Below are 14,522 nucleotides of genomic sequence, written 5' to 3' on the forward strand. Positions count from 1 at the left end.
TTTACCGGTGGCCCACCATCTCCATCCCCGTCTACTACGCAGCCACGGTCGGCGCCCCCCCGCCCGGCTGGGGGTGGGCTGAGGCGGGCAGGAGGGGTGGAACAGCAGCCTGGGGCGCACAGGGGGCATACAGAGTGAGGACAGGGCGCCCCCCCTCGCAGCCCTCCACACCTCCCACCACCCGCCCCGCCCCGCCCCGCCCACCGTGGCTGCGTAGTAGACGGTGATGGAGATGGCGGCCCACTGGTTGATGACGATGGGGAAGGAGCCCAGCCACACCTGCATTGTTGGGGCGTGGGGGAGGGTGTGAGGCAGGTAGCAGGCGAGGGTGTGAGGCAGATACACTCAGCGACTCTGCCCCCAAGTTCCCAGCCCGTCCGGTGCCTCGTCCCCAGCCCTCAGCCCCTTCCTGTTATCGCACCGTGATCATGGGCACCAGCATGAGCAGGGGCGTGGATGTGAAGGCGGAGAAGTAGGAGAGGATGACGGAGCCGTACATCCAGCGCATGAGCGGGGACAGGCCGCGTGCAAACACGGGGTTGTGCCGCGAGAAGAAGACCTGAGTGCGGGTGGGTGGCGGGTGGAGGCTGCTGTGGGTGGGGCAAAGGAGGGCAAGGGGGTGCTCTGCAACCTGCCCATGGGCAGGTTGCAGAGCACAGTGGCCACCCACCTACCCACCCACAGCACAGCACCACCCCCCACCTGGAAGTGTCCCTTGGACCAGCGCGAGCGCTGCTGGAAGCAGTTGCGAACTTCCTCGGGCGCCTCCCCCACCGCCAGGTACTCGCCCACGTAGCGACACTGCCAGTTGAGCTTCTTCAGCTCGATGCCCAGCGCAAAGTCCTCGGTCAGCGTCCACTCCGGGAACCAGCCGGCCTGCACACAGGAGGGCGTGGGGTGGGTGGGGAAGGCGGGCAGGCGGGCAGGCAGACACAGCAGAACAGGCAGAGTTCAGAGAGGCAGGGTGCTGCTGGCCGCCAGCTCCCGGCCGGCCCTGGGTGGGCCGCTTCCCACCCTTCTTGCCCGCGCACCTGCTGGAAGGCTCGTGCCCGCAGCAGGAAGTTGGTGCCTGTGCAGGAGATGAGGCCCAGGGCGTCGTAGCCGGGCTGCGTGTAGTCCCAGAAGTGGACGTTGGCGTGGTTGAAGATGTCGCCGGCCTGCGGGTGTGGGTGTGGTGGTGGTGGTGTGCATGGTGTGTGTGTGGTGCGGGAAGGAAAGGAAGGAGGAGGGGCGGCACAGGGCACAGGCAGCAGCGGGGCGAGCTGGGGTGCAGCAATAGCAGAGGCGAGGTTGCAGCTGGCATTGCTCACCGGGTTGAGGTTGTAAAAGGTCTGCGCAGCGGGTGTGCGGCGGGTGTGCAGGGGTGGGGGCGGGGATGCAGGCAAGCGTCAGGGCATGGCGTGGATGCAAGGCGCCGGGTGGCACAGGCAGGCAGGGCAGGCCAGGAGCGCTCTGCTGGCGAGGGGCCCTGCCCGGGCGCACCTGGGGCGACAGCACCATGCCCACATCCTGCCCTCCATCCAGCAGCGGCACTGTCTTCAGGAAGAAGTCGGCGTTGGGGACCTGCAGGGGTGAGCGGGTGCAGGTGTGTGTACATGTGTGTCAGAGAGCGGGACGGCGGGGAGGATGGGAGTCGCCGGCGTGCCGGGTGCCGCATGTTGCTGCGCCACAGCAGGCCAGTTACCTCCAGCAGGCCAGCCGCCTGCTCACCTGGTCGGCGTCAAACACGCAGATGACCTCCGTCAGCGGGATGGCGCGCCCCTCTGGGTACACCTGGCGCACCGCGTTGTTGATGTTGGCAGACTTGCCGTTCATCTCGCCCTTGGCGCGCTTGCGGCCGCTGCAGGGCGGGCAGGGGCGCAGGGTGGAGGAGCAGGGAGGCCAGCAGGCTCAAGCAGGCCGTAGTGGTGGAGGCAGGCAGGCAGGCAGCCAGCCAGCCAGGTAAACAGCGGGGAGGTAGGCACAGCCCACAGGGGAGGTAGGCACAGCCCACTCCAGCACCCCCCAGCCCACCTGACGTAGACTGCGTTGGCCAGGCCCAGGCCGTGCATGAACTTCTTCTTCTCGATGTCGCGTCCGTCGTCCAGCAGGTAGACTGCGGGGAGGACGGCAGGGCAGGCCAGGTGGCGGGGGGCAGGGGGCAGGGTGGAGTTGCCGCAGCGGCTGGCGCGCCGGCCCCCAAGCTGCAAGGTCATGGCAGCAGACCCGCATGGCACCCCTGCTGCCAGCCCCGTCGGCCTGCCTGCCTCCCTTCCATGAAATGCTTGCGTGCCTGTGCCTTTCCCCTGCACCCACCCGTGCGCGTGCAGCCCGTGGGTATGGGCGCCACCAGCGCCGCCGTCACCGTCTTCTGCACCACCTCCAGCGGCTCCTTGTAGCAGGGCACCACCACGCGGATGTGGTAGGCCAGCGCGGTGTGCACCTGCGGGGGAGGGGGCAGGCAGGCAGGCAGGCAGATGGGGGGAGGTGGGTGTGGCGGATGTGAGGAGTGGGAATAGCGGATGTGAGGGGAGGGCAGGAGGCACCCTTCGTACAAGCAGCACCAGGGCCCCTCGCGGCGCCTCGCCCCACCTGCCCCTTCTCATCGGGCGGCGGCACGTCGTTGTTGGTGACTCGTAAGGTGAGGCACAGGCCGTAGGGCAGCATGGCCAGGCCGCCCAGCACCTCCACAGACAGCACCAGGGCGCCATACCTGCAGGGCAACGGACGCGGGAGCGGGGCGGTTGGGACGGCGGCAGGGCTGCGGGCAAGAGCGCCTGGCAGCCGACAGCTGCCCCTTGCAGGCCCCTGTTGCCCCTGCCCCTTGTGGGCGCGCCTCTGCACCCCCGCTGCTGCAGCAGGGCTGCCGCATCCCCACAGGCTCACCACAGCATGGGCCCCAGGCCCAGCGTGTGTGCGGCGCGGGCCCACACGTAGAAGCCAAAGGCGGCGATGAAGAAGAGGAAGACGAACAGCCCCCACCAGTTGACGGCGCGCCGCTTGCGCAGCCGGTGCGGGATGGGCAGCGCGTCTGCGCAGCAGCAGCAGCGGCAGCACCAAGGTGTCGGCAGGGCATCGGCGGGGGGGAAAGCGGGAATCGGCCCCGCAGCCGGACAGCTGTAGTAAAGCTCTCCTGCATAGGCCGGCTGCGTGGCTGCCGCTCGCTGCCACACCTGCGTCAGCGCCGCCCTCCGCGCCTGCGTCTGGCGCGGGCGCCGCCGCCTCCTCCAGGTCCTCCATCCTGCGGCTGGCGGCAGACACCAGCGCCTCCGCATAGAAGGGCTTCACGTCGTCGCCTGCACACCAGGCAGGCAGGCAGGCAGGCAGGCAGGCAGGCAGGCAGGCAGCACACCCGAGGCGGTTGGCCGCTTGACACAATGGCACGGCGCGCGGCACCACGGGTTCCCAGGTGTTGGCAGCGCAGGCGGCCGCAGCGGCCCACCCACCCCGGTACTCGTCCTTGACAAAGGCCGCCCGCAGCAGGGCGGTGGCGGCGTCGGTGGCCGCTGTGCCCGCGCTGCTCAGGCTGAGCTTGGACTCGTAGGATGCCTCGCTGGCGCTGTCCAGCAGGCCCGCGCTCTCGGGCGCCGCCGCAATCTCCGGGTCGCCCTCCTGGAGGCAGGCGGGGGCAGAGGTGAGGTGAGCAAGAAGCAGGGGAGGTAGGGGCATGGGGGGCAGGGCCGCAGGGTGCGGGTGTACGGGAGATGTATGGGACACTATGCAAGGAGGTACAAAGCCATCAACCTGCCCGCCTGGCCGACCTCGCCGCCGCTGCTCACCTGGCCCCGCTGCTGCAGGTCCCTCTGCTGCTGGTGCTGCTGCCCGGCGACGGCGGAGGAGGAGGCGGTGACGTGGCGCAGGATGTCCACGAGTGTGGTGGTCAGCCGCCGCACGTGGTGCACGGGCACAACCTCCTCGCCCGCGTTGCTGCCGCTGCCGCTGCCGCCGGCGCCGCCGTGTCCCGCCTCCAGGTCGGCCATGGTTGCCACAGAGTCGCCCCGGGCGGTGATGGCGGTCTCCGCGCGCGGCACCGCGCCCGGCAGCGCGCCTGCTGCAGGGCGGGGGCGAGAGGGAGGTGAGCGGGCACGGCGGCAGTTGGCCAAGGGCTCGGGCGCAGGCACCAGGCAACAGGTGACGCATTGCAGGGCAAGGGGCTGGAAGCCTCCAGGCCCACCTTTGCTTGGCTGCTGCTGCTGCACGCTGCTCGACATGGATTCCAGGATCTCGACCAAGCTCTGGGTCATGCGGCGCAGGTGGCGGTCGCCACCGCCCTCCCCACCGCCGCTGCTGGGAGCGCCTATGCTGCTGCTGCTGCCGGAGCTGGGCAGCCCGGCGGCGGCCGCCGTACCGTGCTTGCCCTTCAGCATTGCTGCTGGGGGCTCGGCCAGGCTGCCAACCGGGTGCGATGCTAGCGGGTTTGTGAACACCTTGTCCTCTGCCGCCGCCGCCGCCGCCGCGGACCCAGGGGCCGCGAGCGGTGATGCCAGCATTGCTGCTGTCGGCCTGGCGCGCTAGTGTTGGCCTTGCCTGCAGATGACGCATATCGCATGCACGATAGTTGAGCGCAGTACGGCGGCAGCGCCACCTACCCCCCACCCGCCGCCACCGGAGAGCGCCCCGCATCTCACCTAAACGCCTCTGGCCTGCTGCTCTCCTGCCCTGGCACTAGCAGCGGCCCAACCCACGCCCTCTGGCTACCGAGAGCCTGCCATGCCTCGAGTGTCTGGAGCCGCCAGGGCCTGCACTGCACCAACCCAACCCGCCCACTTCAAGCGCGTTTGCGGATCGAAATGCGCTTGTTCTGGCATGCAAATAATGCTGCTTGATGGCTGCCTTGCCTCGAGGCCTGCGCGCGTGCGTGGCGGAGGGTTGCAGGCGGGCCGTACTGCTGCCAGCCCTGGTCCCTCGAAACACTGCTGAGGACGCTAGTTGACGTGCCAAATCGCAGGAGAGCAATGGAGGAAGGCCCTGGCGTTTGATCATCCCATGGCTGATGGAGCTGGCGCTGGCCGTCTTGGACAGAGCAAACCCAGCTGGCAGGGGTGCCTCCTCTCATCCCTTTTGCCCTAACCTTAATCCGCCCAGCCATTGGTGAGGCAAGGCTGTTACATAACTAGCGCAATCACGGGGTTGGCCAGCTCATAGCCCTGCTTGGCCAGCAGCGCGCTGCCATACGCCGCCTCTGCCTGCTCGCTGGCCACCACCGGCACGCCCAGCTGCCGCTGGCGGATGGCGGCCCAGGCTGGGTTCCTGGCGCCGCCGCCCGCCGTGTACACCCTGCACACTGGGGACGCACCCTGCTGGGCCAGCAGCTGGTAGGTCTGCGCCTCGATGCGGGCAATGCCCTCCAGCATGCCCTGCAGGAACAGGGCGTCGTCGGCCGGCCGCGGCTCCAGCCGAGGCTGCAGGTCGGGGTCGTTGATGGGGCACCGCTCGCCCGGGCGAGTCAATGGGTAGTAGTCGAGGCCGGTGGGCCTGCCCGCATCCAGCCGCGGCGTCAGCTCCGCCAGCTGGGCGTCGCTGAAGAACTGGCGCAGCACGGCGCCGCCTGCAGGGGTGGTGCCGGGGCGTGGTGGTTGGGAGTCACGCGAGAGAGGCGCTCGTTTGACGCAGCGCCACCAGCCGTCACAAAGAGCAGGGGCGTGCCCGCCGCTGTCGGCGCTTGCCTGTGTTGCTGGCGCCGCCCACCAGCCAGGCGGAGCCCAGGCGGTGGCTGTACAGGCCGTACCGCGCATCATCCACCCGCGTCTCGCTCAGCAGCTTGACCGCCAGGGTGCTGCCCAGGGATGTGACCGCCTGCAGCGAGGTGGTGGCATGGGTGCAGGCGTGCAGGTGAGGAGGACAGCAGGCAGGGGGCAGGGGTTGGCAGCAAGCCGTCTATTATAGGGGGAGCACAGACGCTCCCTGCTCGCCCAGCCCAGCAGGCAGCGCGGCAGGCGGCAGAACCACCGCGCCCACACACCTCGCCGACCTCGGTCACGCCCGCTGCCACAAACGCCGCTATGCTGTCGGTGGTGCCGCCGCACACCAGGCAGCCCTCGGGCAGCCCCGTCTGCTGTGCCACCGCGGACGTGATGGGAGCCACGGGCGCGCCTGGGGCCACCACCGCCAGGGGCAGCAGGCAAGCAAAGGGCTGCAGCGGCAGGAAGTACGCACAGCCATGGTTTGCAGGCTGCGGAGCGGTGAAGCCAGCCCATCACATCACCAACAAGAGAGGCTCCGGATTGGCATGTGCACCACATAGCTGCAGCCCGTGGCCCCACCTGGTCACACAGCCAGTCGGGGTAGCACTCTGCCGCCGGGTCATACCCCAGCTTGAGCGCGTTGTTGTAGTCTGTGACCCGCCACTCGCCGTGCAGCAGCCCTGCACGCGGCTTGGCGACGGTCAGTTGAGGCCCAACGCCTGCCACTGCTGCTTGTGGAGGAGATGGGCAGCTGGCAGCGGCTGGGTGGGCTGGCAATCCAGGGCGCTCTCAGAGCAGCAGGTGGCATCAGAGTGCAGGCCAGTGGGGCAGCCGCACCTGCGATCCAGTCGGCCTGGTGCACGATGCAGGGCTCCACGCCCTCCGCCTCCTGCACCCGCTGCCACACCTGCCGCTCATCCCAGTCCAGCACCTTGCAGAGCGTGGAGGTGGCGGTGGTGGCGGTGTGATCCGGCGGCGCCATCTGCCTGGCTCTAGCAACTGCCGCCGCCGGCTGCACTTCCTTGTACAGCTTGGGCGGCGCCAGGCAGCGCCCGCTGTCGCCGTCTATGAGCAGGGTGGTGGCCGACGTGCCGTCCACTGCGATGCTCGCGATGCGCTGCCGCTGGTCGGCGGGCACTGCGTCCAAAAGCTGCCACAGTGCGCTGCAACGTGGCGTGGTGGTAAGTGCAGCAGCTTGCTGAACAGGCCGGTGGTTGCGGAGATGGGCGAGCAGCCCGAGGCAGCGGCCGGGCCGGCAGCGATGGCGGCGGTGGCGGGCGTCGCCGCTCACCTGCGCCAGCTTTCATCCAGGCTCTTGCCCGCGACATAAGTGCAGCTCCACTCTGACTGCAGCTGGGCGTTGTTGCTGCAGGGTGGGGGGTCCCAGGCGGGCCAAGTGGAACGGGCTCCCGCTCTGCGGCGAGTGGCGCACATCCAGGTGTGATCCCAACATTACTCACAGTTCTACTCACTCGATCACGCACTGCCTGGCCCCCGAAGTGCCGAAATCTATCCCCAAGTAGAGTGGTGGGTCTCGCTGCGCTGCCAAGACTCTCACTTGCCGCAATGATGATGATCTGATGCATACTGGGGACGCCGCAAAGGGGCGTCCAGGGGCTGGCAGGCGGCAGGCGGGCGCCACCAAACCCTGCATTGCTGCAGAGGAGGTATGTGGGGGCTCTGTGACGATCACGACACGCAGGGCGCGTATCAGGGAGTCGTGGGTGTAGCAAACAGAGCAACAATGCACCCGGGGCGAGGTACTGGGTACTGCAGATGCAAAGGTTGGAGGCTGGGCGATGCCGCACCCTTGCCAGCACAAGCTGAAACGCCTCTGGATGAGGTTACAGAGGGCAGCGTGCAGAGGAAGCAGGCGATAATGGAAGCAGGAGAAGAGAACCTTGAGAGCAAAAATGCCAGCGAAAATAGAGTCGCTCACGAAAATGAACTGGCCTGCCATCACTCGGGCGTGTGCGGCACGGGGTGGCTGTTCAGGCGCTCCAGCTGCTGCACCCGGCCGCGCACGGCGCCCTTGGGCGAGGACGCTGCCGCCTCCTGCGCCGCCGCTGAGGCAGCCGGCAGCTGGCGCTTGGCTGGCGGGCTGCTGTCCCCACCCACCGCCACAGGCGTGATGATGGGCAGCGGGAGGGGTGAGCCCTCTGGCAGCTGCAAGCGCAGAGGCTGCTGCTGCTGCTGCTGTCCTGTCGCTGCACGCTGCTCGTCTGCGGCCCCATTGGCGGCAAGTAGCGGCACGCCGTTGGGCTGTGCTGCGCCGCCTGCCACCTCCAATACGGGAGACAGCTGCAGCGGCGAGGCTCCCAGCCCGGGAGTCTGTGACTCTGAGTCGGCGGGCCAGGGCTCGGGTGACGGCACGGCGCCAGAGGCGTAGGCGGGGGAGCCTTGGTCGATGCCAGACCGGTAGCTGCTGGTGCGGCTGATGGCGCCGCTCAGGCTGCTGGGCACCTCTGCGGCAGGCAGGATGGCGCAGCAGTGGGCGAGTGCGAGGCCAGGGTGGGAGGTGATGAGACCGGCAAGGAGAGCAGTGCTCGGCCCCACTCGAAGGCGTGCCACGACCCCCTCAAAAGCATACGCCGCCCTCCTCCCCTCTGCCTGCGCACCCGAGTACATCTTGCGGTGCCGCGCCTTGCGCTGGGAGGAGGCGCCTGAGCGGGCGCTGTTGGGGGCCACCATGGCCGACAGCTGCGCAGCATCCATGCCCGCCGCCGCCGCCACCTCCTCCAGCCTTGGCCGGATGGCCTCGTCGTCGCTGCACCGCAGCAGCGCCTGCCTGGCCAGGTCGCGGGCCGACACGTTGCGCTGCGCGCCGCCCAGCGCCAGCAGGGCGTGGAGCGCGCCAGCATCCACCGCGCGCCGCCGCGCCTCGGGCCAGGCCGCCAGGTGCCACAGCGCAGCCGCCGCGTGCCGCTGCACCTCGCCGTCGCCGGACAGCGCAAGCGCCACTATCGGGGCCAGCCCCGGCTCGGCCCCCACCTCCTCCAGCACCAGGGCTGGGTCGGCGCACAGGTTGGCGATGCAGGCTGCCGCGGGGCGCTGCACCTGTGCCGCCGAGCTGGCGGCGCCGTCCAGCAGCATCGGCAGCAGGCGCAGCTCCCTGACCCGCTGCCGCATGGCGTCGTGCGCCGTCAGCGAGGCCAGGCACTCGTAGGCGCCGCCCCGCACCTCGGCCCTGCCGCTGGAGCAGTCGGCCAGCAGGTCTGGCAGAGCGGCGGGGTCTCCCAGCAGAGCCTCCCTCTGCGCATCGTCCTGCAGCATGGCCGCCATGGCCAGCAGCTGCTGCCGCTGCAGCAGCGCGGGGTGCACCTCCCCAGGACCCTCTGGGTTGGCCAGCGTGCTGCGCCGCCGCAGCGCGCGCGGCTGCGTGCGCGGCGGCGCGGGCAGCAGGCCCGCCCTGCTGTCGGGCCGCACCACCGGGGACGGCTCCGCAGACTCCGGTTCGGCTGCCGAGGCGCGCATGCGGCTGCCGTGCAGCTGCTGCTGCAGCAGGGCCAGCAGGTCCTGCCTCGCAAAGTAGCTCCTGCAGGTGCCGCCGGCAACCGCCCAGGGATCAGCAGGGCGGCGTGTTGGGCCGGGAGGGGAGCTGCAGCCCAGACAACACGGGACGGAAGTGCACGGGGTGCGCCAGCCTGGCCCCATCAGGCCACACAAGCCCACACCTCCATGCACATCACATCACAGCAGCGCCACCCAAGGCGCAGACCTGTGCGCGGGGTAGGCCTCAGCCAGGTGCGTCACCGCCTCCAGCGCCGCCAGCAGCGCGTCTGCGGTTGGCGGCTGGCGCAGCACGCCCAGCAGGTGCCCCAGCGACCGCGCGTCCAGCGCCTGCACCCTGGGACTCTCCTCTTGCGCCAGCAGCGCCAGCGCCTGCAAGACAGACAGGGCAGTTCACCAACCAAGCAGCGCTGCCTTGGTTTGCGGCTGCTTGTTTTTGCAGCTGCGCAAGCCACCCACAAATGTCTGAGTCCCGCCCGCCTGACTGGTGCACCCTCCAACCCTCCACCACCCAGAGCAGCGGCCCCACCTGCACCGCCGTCGCCGCCAGCTCCGGCTGCGTCGCCGCCACCGCCTCTGCCACCGCGTCGAGGCACCCCGCCTCCAGGATGTAGCGCCGATTCTGGGGGCACGCCGCCAGCGCCGCCACCGCCCGCACCAGGCTGGCCTGCATCTCCGCCGCCGGGGCCACCGCGCCGGGGCGCCCGTCCCGCGCGTCCCTGGCGGCCTTGACGAGCACATACAGCTCGGCTCCGCGGGTCTGGCGCAGGGCCAGGGCGTCGGGCTCCCCATGCGCCGCCGTGTGCTCCAGAAAGTGCAGCAGCGCCTCGCGCTGCTCCCGCTTGGGGCTGCACGACAGCTTGAACACCGCCCTGTAGGCGAGGTAGGAAGACAGTAGGGTGGGGTTGAAGGTGGGTGGGGAGGGCACGCTGCCATCCACATGGCAGCTCTGCGCCCAGCGATAGCTTCCTGCTGATTGGCGAACGCCACCCACAGGCGTGCCCACCTGCTGACGGGAGGGATGGTGCGCGCATTGAAGGGCTTGCCAACGAGCAGGTTGGTGGGCAGGCGCGGCGCCTGCTGCGGCGCGGTGAAGCAGTTGAAGCAGGCCAGCACGCCGCCACGCCCCAGCACCCTTCGCTTGGGGTGCTTGCGGGTGAAGAGCTGCACCGGGGGCAGGTGGCGGGGTGGTGGTGGAGCAGGCATGAGGTGCATCACTGGCACAAGCAAGTTCGGTGGTTCCTCCAACCCTCTGCACAGCATGAATCCATTCAGCTAGTCGCCCCGCCTCAGAGCCAGCCCGTCGCCGCCGCACCCCCGGAGCCCGCCTCACCTGCCGCGGCGTGCGCCCAAACTCCATCATCTGCAGGCGCAGCGCCTCCCTCCTGGCGGGGTCTCCCTCTCCCTCCAGCCACCTCAGCGCCACCTCATCATAGGTCAGGAAGTGGAACACGTTGTCCGCCCTCTCCGCCGCGCCGCCCCTCGACTTGCGCCCAAACACCAGGTCTATCCACTTGTGCAGGCGGGCCGACACGTGGGGCGACTCCAGAGCCTCCTGGAGCTTGTACAGAAAGTCGGCGGCGTCGGAGGCCCACGGCGGCAGCGCCACGTCGCCCACCCGCTGCCCGCCCGACCGGCACCCAAAGTCGGTGCCCTGCTTGTTCACCTGCGCGCAGAGGCAGGCAGGCAGCGCCGGCGACGGCAGCGTGAGGCCACGGCCTGGCATGCAGCTGTCCATTTGTGCGGGCTGGTGGGTGCCTGTCCGGCAAGCAGTGGCCAGGGGGCTGTGCGCAGGTAACACTGATGTGTTGGGACAGGGTTGCACACATGCCGCCCAGATCCTGGCAGCCCCACGCCACCCCTCCCTCACACGCCCACCCACCCACCAGGAAGGATGCGTCGTTGGAGTAGAACTCCGGCACCAGCTCCTTCACGTCTGACGGCAGAGACAGCACGCTCTTCCAGGTGTCGGCGATGGACCAGAAGAGGCGGTCGGGGGCGTCGAAGCGGCCGTTCTGCGGGAGGGTTGGTGTGGGCAGGCAGGGTGGTGCATGCATCGGCGAGAGCAGGCTGGGCATGCTCAGCCAACAGGGCACGTGACCCCTGACCTCCGCTCCCTACTGCGCCACCTCCCCACCACCACCCTACACCACATGCACACACACGTGTGTCACACACAACCCCCACCTGCAGGCGCAGCATGAGCTGCGGGTCGCTGCGCATCAGGTAGAACACGACATAGCCGGGAGAAGAGTAGTGGCAGCCGTACAGGAAGGGGGGCATGTCCAGCGGCGGAGGCGCGCCCAGCGGCTGCCTGCCGCCGCCCCCTCCTGGGGCCGCCATCTGCTTCAGCTCGGCGTAGCGCTGCTGGAACTCGTGCAGGCGGCGGGGGATGAGGGCGCCGATGGGCTTGGACAGGTCGCGGTAGGTGGCTGGGTCTGACAGGTCCAGGGTGGGGGAGGAGTAGTCGGCCACAACCCAGGGCATCACCTGCAGGAGGAGCGGCGGCGGTGGCAGGGTGGCGAGGTGGGTCACGGGAGCAGGGGGAGGTAGAGAAAGACGGAGCACCGGCGGCTTGGGCTGGATGGCGGCAGCCGGCATGTGGTGTGCGTGGAGGAAGGGGCTGCTGAGAGGCGCCCCTCACCGGGTACTGGCTGAGGTCCTTGAAGCTGCGCCCCGCCTCGCGGTTGAGGTGCATCAGGTAGTCAAAGTTGCTGCGGGGTGCAGAATTGGATCAAGGTCTGTGTGTTGGTGGGAGCGGCATGGGCAAAGCGGTGCGAGGGCTCAAAGGGAGTGTTCTTACTCCCCCAGCCTCAGCCCTCCTCCCCCACCCCCACCCACCAGGCTGCCCCCCCACCTGATGCGGCCCGCCACCCAGTCGCGCGTCCACGCCTCCCTGCTGCGCATCTTCTCCAGCTGCACCGCGGGCTGCTGGTGCATCAGGCGCTGGAAGACGTCGCGGTCGGCGGCGGCGCGGAAGGCCAGGTACAGGGAGTGGCGGGAGGAGAAGAACAGCTCCAGGCCCAGGTCCTCCAGCTGGTAGGTGCGCCGCGCCGCAGCCACCACACGGCCCAGCGGGTAGGCCTGTATGGGCGCCCCCGACTGTAGGTTAAAGGGCTGGAAGTAGATGCGGTGCTGAGTCAGCACTGCGCGCCCCGGCTGCGCCGCCAGCGGCGACACCGCCGACGCCACCGCCTCCGCCACCACGCTCTCCTCGTCCTCCAGCCACCCCGGGTTGAACAGCTCAGCCTCCTCGTGCTCCTGCGCGGCAGGGCGAGGGGGGCCGTTGGCACCTGGCAAGCCGAGCTACAGCTCCCACCACATTCCCATGGTGGCAGCCCCTTGCCACACCGCGTGGCGCTACAGTCAAGCACCCAGCTCGCCCTCCACCCGACCCACCGCTCCCCTCCACCTCTACCCACCACTCGCGCACCCACCAGGCCGGCACCCACCTTGACGAGGTCTTGCAGCTTCTGCGCCGCAGCGGCCCGCTCCTCCTTGGAGTGGGCGGCCCCCGCGGCGTGCGCCAGCAGGCACAGCTCCTCCACCGCGGGCACCACATCCTCCAGGCAGGCATACACCGGGGAGAAGCGGAAGCGGAAGTCACCGCGGTGCTGCTGGTAGGGCGCGTCCACGCCCCCCGCCTTCATGTCCACCCTCAGGCTGCAGCACACCTCGAACTGATCCTCCCCGTGCGGAGACGCCTCCTCCAGCCTGCAACAGCCAGCGAATTTCGAGATGGCGTGTCGGGCATGCAAAGCGTGCAGTACGGCAGTTTGAACTGGCCGCTGGTGCAGCCCGCGGCGGCACTCACGGCTTGATGGCGGTGGTGGACTGGAAGGGGATGCGTATAATGGGCTGCTGCAGGTCTCTGGGCACGAAGAACAGGCTGCGGCTGCAGACCTGCAGGCTGCCCACCACCCTGCAGGCAGGGGAGGCAAGCGGGCAGGGCAGGCGGTGTCGGGTGGGCGTCCGCCAGTGGCCATGGCCCCCAACCAGTCGGCGCAACTTAGCGGCCAGCTGCAGCCCGCACCTCTTCCGCTCCTCCACCCAGTGATAGGCGGTGTGGCCTTTAAAGTAGTACTCGCCATCCTCCAGCAGCAGAAGGGAGAAGCGGCCTGCGACGCCGCTCTGGCTCCCGCTGCCGCCGCTCCTGCCGCCGAAGCTGGACCCCGCCTTGCCCAGCCGGTTGCCGCTCATCGCCTCAGCCCCACGCACCGCTGCTGCACCATGCCAGCCCGACGTGAGCGGCTGCTCGTGTCCCCCGCGTGGGCAATCACCCGTCGGCGTGCAGTTGACTGCCGGAGGAGCACTGCCCTCGATTACAGCGTTTTGTGGGAGTGCCCCGATCGGCCATCAACCTCCCAAATGCAGGCCTGGAGGAGAGAGAGCACAGCACAGCAGCCAATCAGGCAGGGGCATGCACCGCATCGCCTCCTTTCTGCATCATCGATCACGGCAGGTGGATTGTGCAGCGCACCCCAAGGCTTGGCCTCGCTCCCACTCTGAGTCAGTGTCGGCCTGCGCGTGATCGCCCCCCAGGAGCCTGGGGATGGGTCAGGAGGGCCCTCCTCCCGCAGCAGACGGCGGGGGAGGGGAGGCCGCCTCCTTAGAGGCCCTGCAGGTAGCGCCCCGCCCGCCGCCGCTGCCGCCGCCGCCGCCGCCGCCAGCCGGAGGCGCTGCGACCCTGCTGCTTGTTGCCGGTGGCTTTGTGGCTCACGCTGCGATTGAGCCATGATTGTGATGGGGCTGGTATTGCGATTTGGCACTGTCGGTTAGCAGGATGCGACCCAGAAGATCAATGAGGCGGCAGAGGCGCTGGAGCGGCGGCAGCAGCTGCGCGCCCTCAACCTCAACCCCGAGCGGCCGGGTGCGCCAGCCGCCTGCCCTCATGCTTGCGTGCCACCAGCGCAGTGCCGCCTCTGCTCCCCACAGCAGCACCACGCACAGCTGCATGCAGCTGCCTGCAAGCTTGTGAAGCTACCTACGATGCCGCAGCTGCCCACCAGCCCCTCAGCTCCCCGGCTGCGGCCGTGCCCGCAGGCGAGGATGCCCTGAAGCGGCTGGACTCCAGCATGAAGCGCAACTCTGCGCTCATCCGCAAGCTCAAGGCGCTGAGCGAGGAGTCGAGGCGGTCTGTGCTGGACGACATCTCCAAGACCAACCAGAGCAAGGTGGGTGCTGGCGGTGGCGTTACGGTTGCCGTTGGTTGCGGTTGGGTGGCGCCGGGAGCTGGGAGAGTGTCCGTGGTGGTGGCGTGGTGGTTGCACGGAGGGAGTCGGTGACCGCTGGCGTCGATGGATGCCTGCTGCCGCTGCTGCTGCTGCCCTGCACGCCAGGGCCTCCGGC

At 69.3% G+C, this 14,522-nt stretch overlaps 3 protein-coding genes across 3 annotated transcripts in view; 1 reads left to right on the forward strand and 2 right to left on the reverse strand.

The window, feature by feature from the left end:
• Positions 1 to 5,069: 5,069 nt before the first annotated feature.
• CHLNCDRAFT_31526 (hypothetical protein) lies at positions 5,070 to 6,828 on the reverse strand. The gene is made up of 5 exons (XM_005847098.1): positions 6,501 to 6,828; positions 6,243 to 6,343; positions 5,942 to 6,112; positions 5,646 to 5,775; positions 5,070 to 5,527 (listed from the first exon to the last, which is right to left on the reverse strand). Exons 1-5 carry the CDS (start codon positions 6,643 to 6,645, stop codon positions 5,085 to 5,087), a joined length of 990 nt encoding a protein of 329 aa, XP_005847160.1. The 5' UTR covers positions 6,646 to 6,828; the 3' UTR covers positions 5,070 to 5,084.
• Positions 6,829 to 11,101: 4,273 nt separating this feature from the next.
• Positions 11,102 to 11,889, reverse strand: CHLNCDRAFT_12359 (hypothetical protein; the record flags this gene model as incomplete). Its single annotated transcript, XM_005847099.1, has 3 exons — positions 11,102 to 11,188; positions 11,361 to 11,663; positions 11,818 to 11,889. Coding segments are annotated over 3 exons (462 nt in total), but the record flags the coding sequence as incomplete, so codon positions are not given.
• Positions 11,890 to 13,725: 1,836 nt separating this feature from the next.
• The window catches only part of CHLNCDRAFT_134932 (hypothetical protein), a gene marked incomplete at both ends in the record, with an annotated part of 5,868 nt that continues 5,071 nt past the window's right edge, over positions 13,726 to 14,522 (forward strand). The window contains 3 exons of the mRNA XM_005846903.1: positions 13,726 to 13,797; positions 13,956 to 14,043; positions 14,217 to 14,347. Of these exons, the coding sequence (XP_005846965.1) occupies positions 13,726 to 13,797; positions 13,956 to 14,043; positions 14,217 to 14,347 (291 nt within the window). The remainder of the gene's footprint in view (positions 13,798 to 13,955; positions 14,044 to 14,216; positions 14,348 to 14,522) is intronic.

This window comes from Chlorella variabilis (genome assembly GCF_000147415.1).
Source record: "Chlorella variabilis unplaced genomic scaffold CHLNCscaffold_12, whole genome shotgun sequence".
NCBI classification, from domain to species: domain Eukaryota; kingdom Viridiplantae; phylum Chlorophyta; class Trebouxiophyceae; order Chlorellales; family Chlorellaceae; genus Chlorella; species Chlorella variabilis.

Bases quoted from the DNA above. Each gene is read 5' to 3' on its own strand.
- CHLNCDRAFT_31526 (XM_005847098.1), bottom strand. From the start codon at position 6,645: ATGGCGCCGCCGGATCACACCGCCACCACCGCCACCTCCACGCTCTGC. The intron at 6,113-6,242 runs GTGGGGCCACGG...CTGCCGCTGCAG, and splicing joins CCGACTGGCTGTGTGACCAG to CCCTTTGCTTGCCTGCTGCC. The intron at 5,528-5,645 runs GCAAGCGCCGAC...CCACCCCTGCAG, and splicing joins GGGCGGCGCCAGCAACACAG to GCGGCGCCGTGCTGCGCCAG.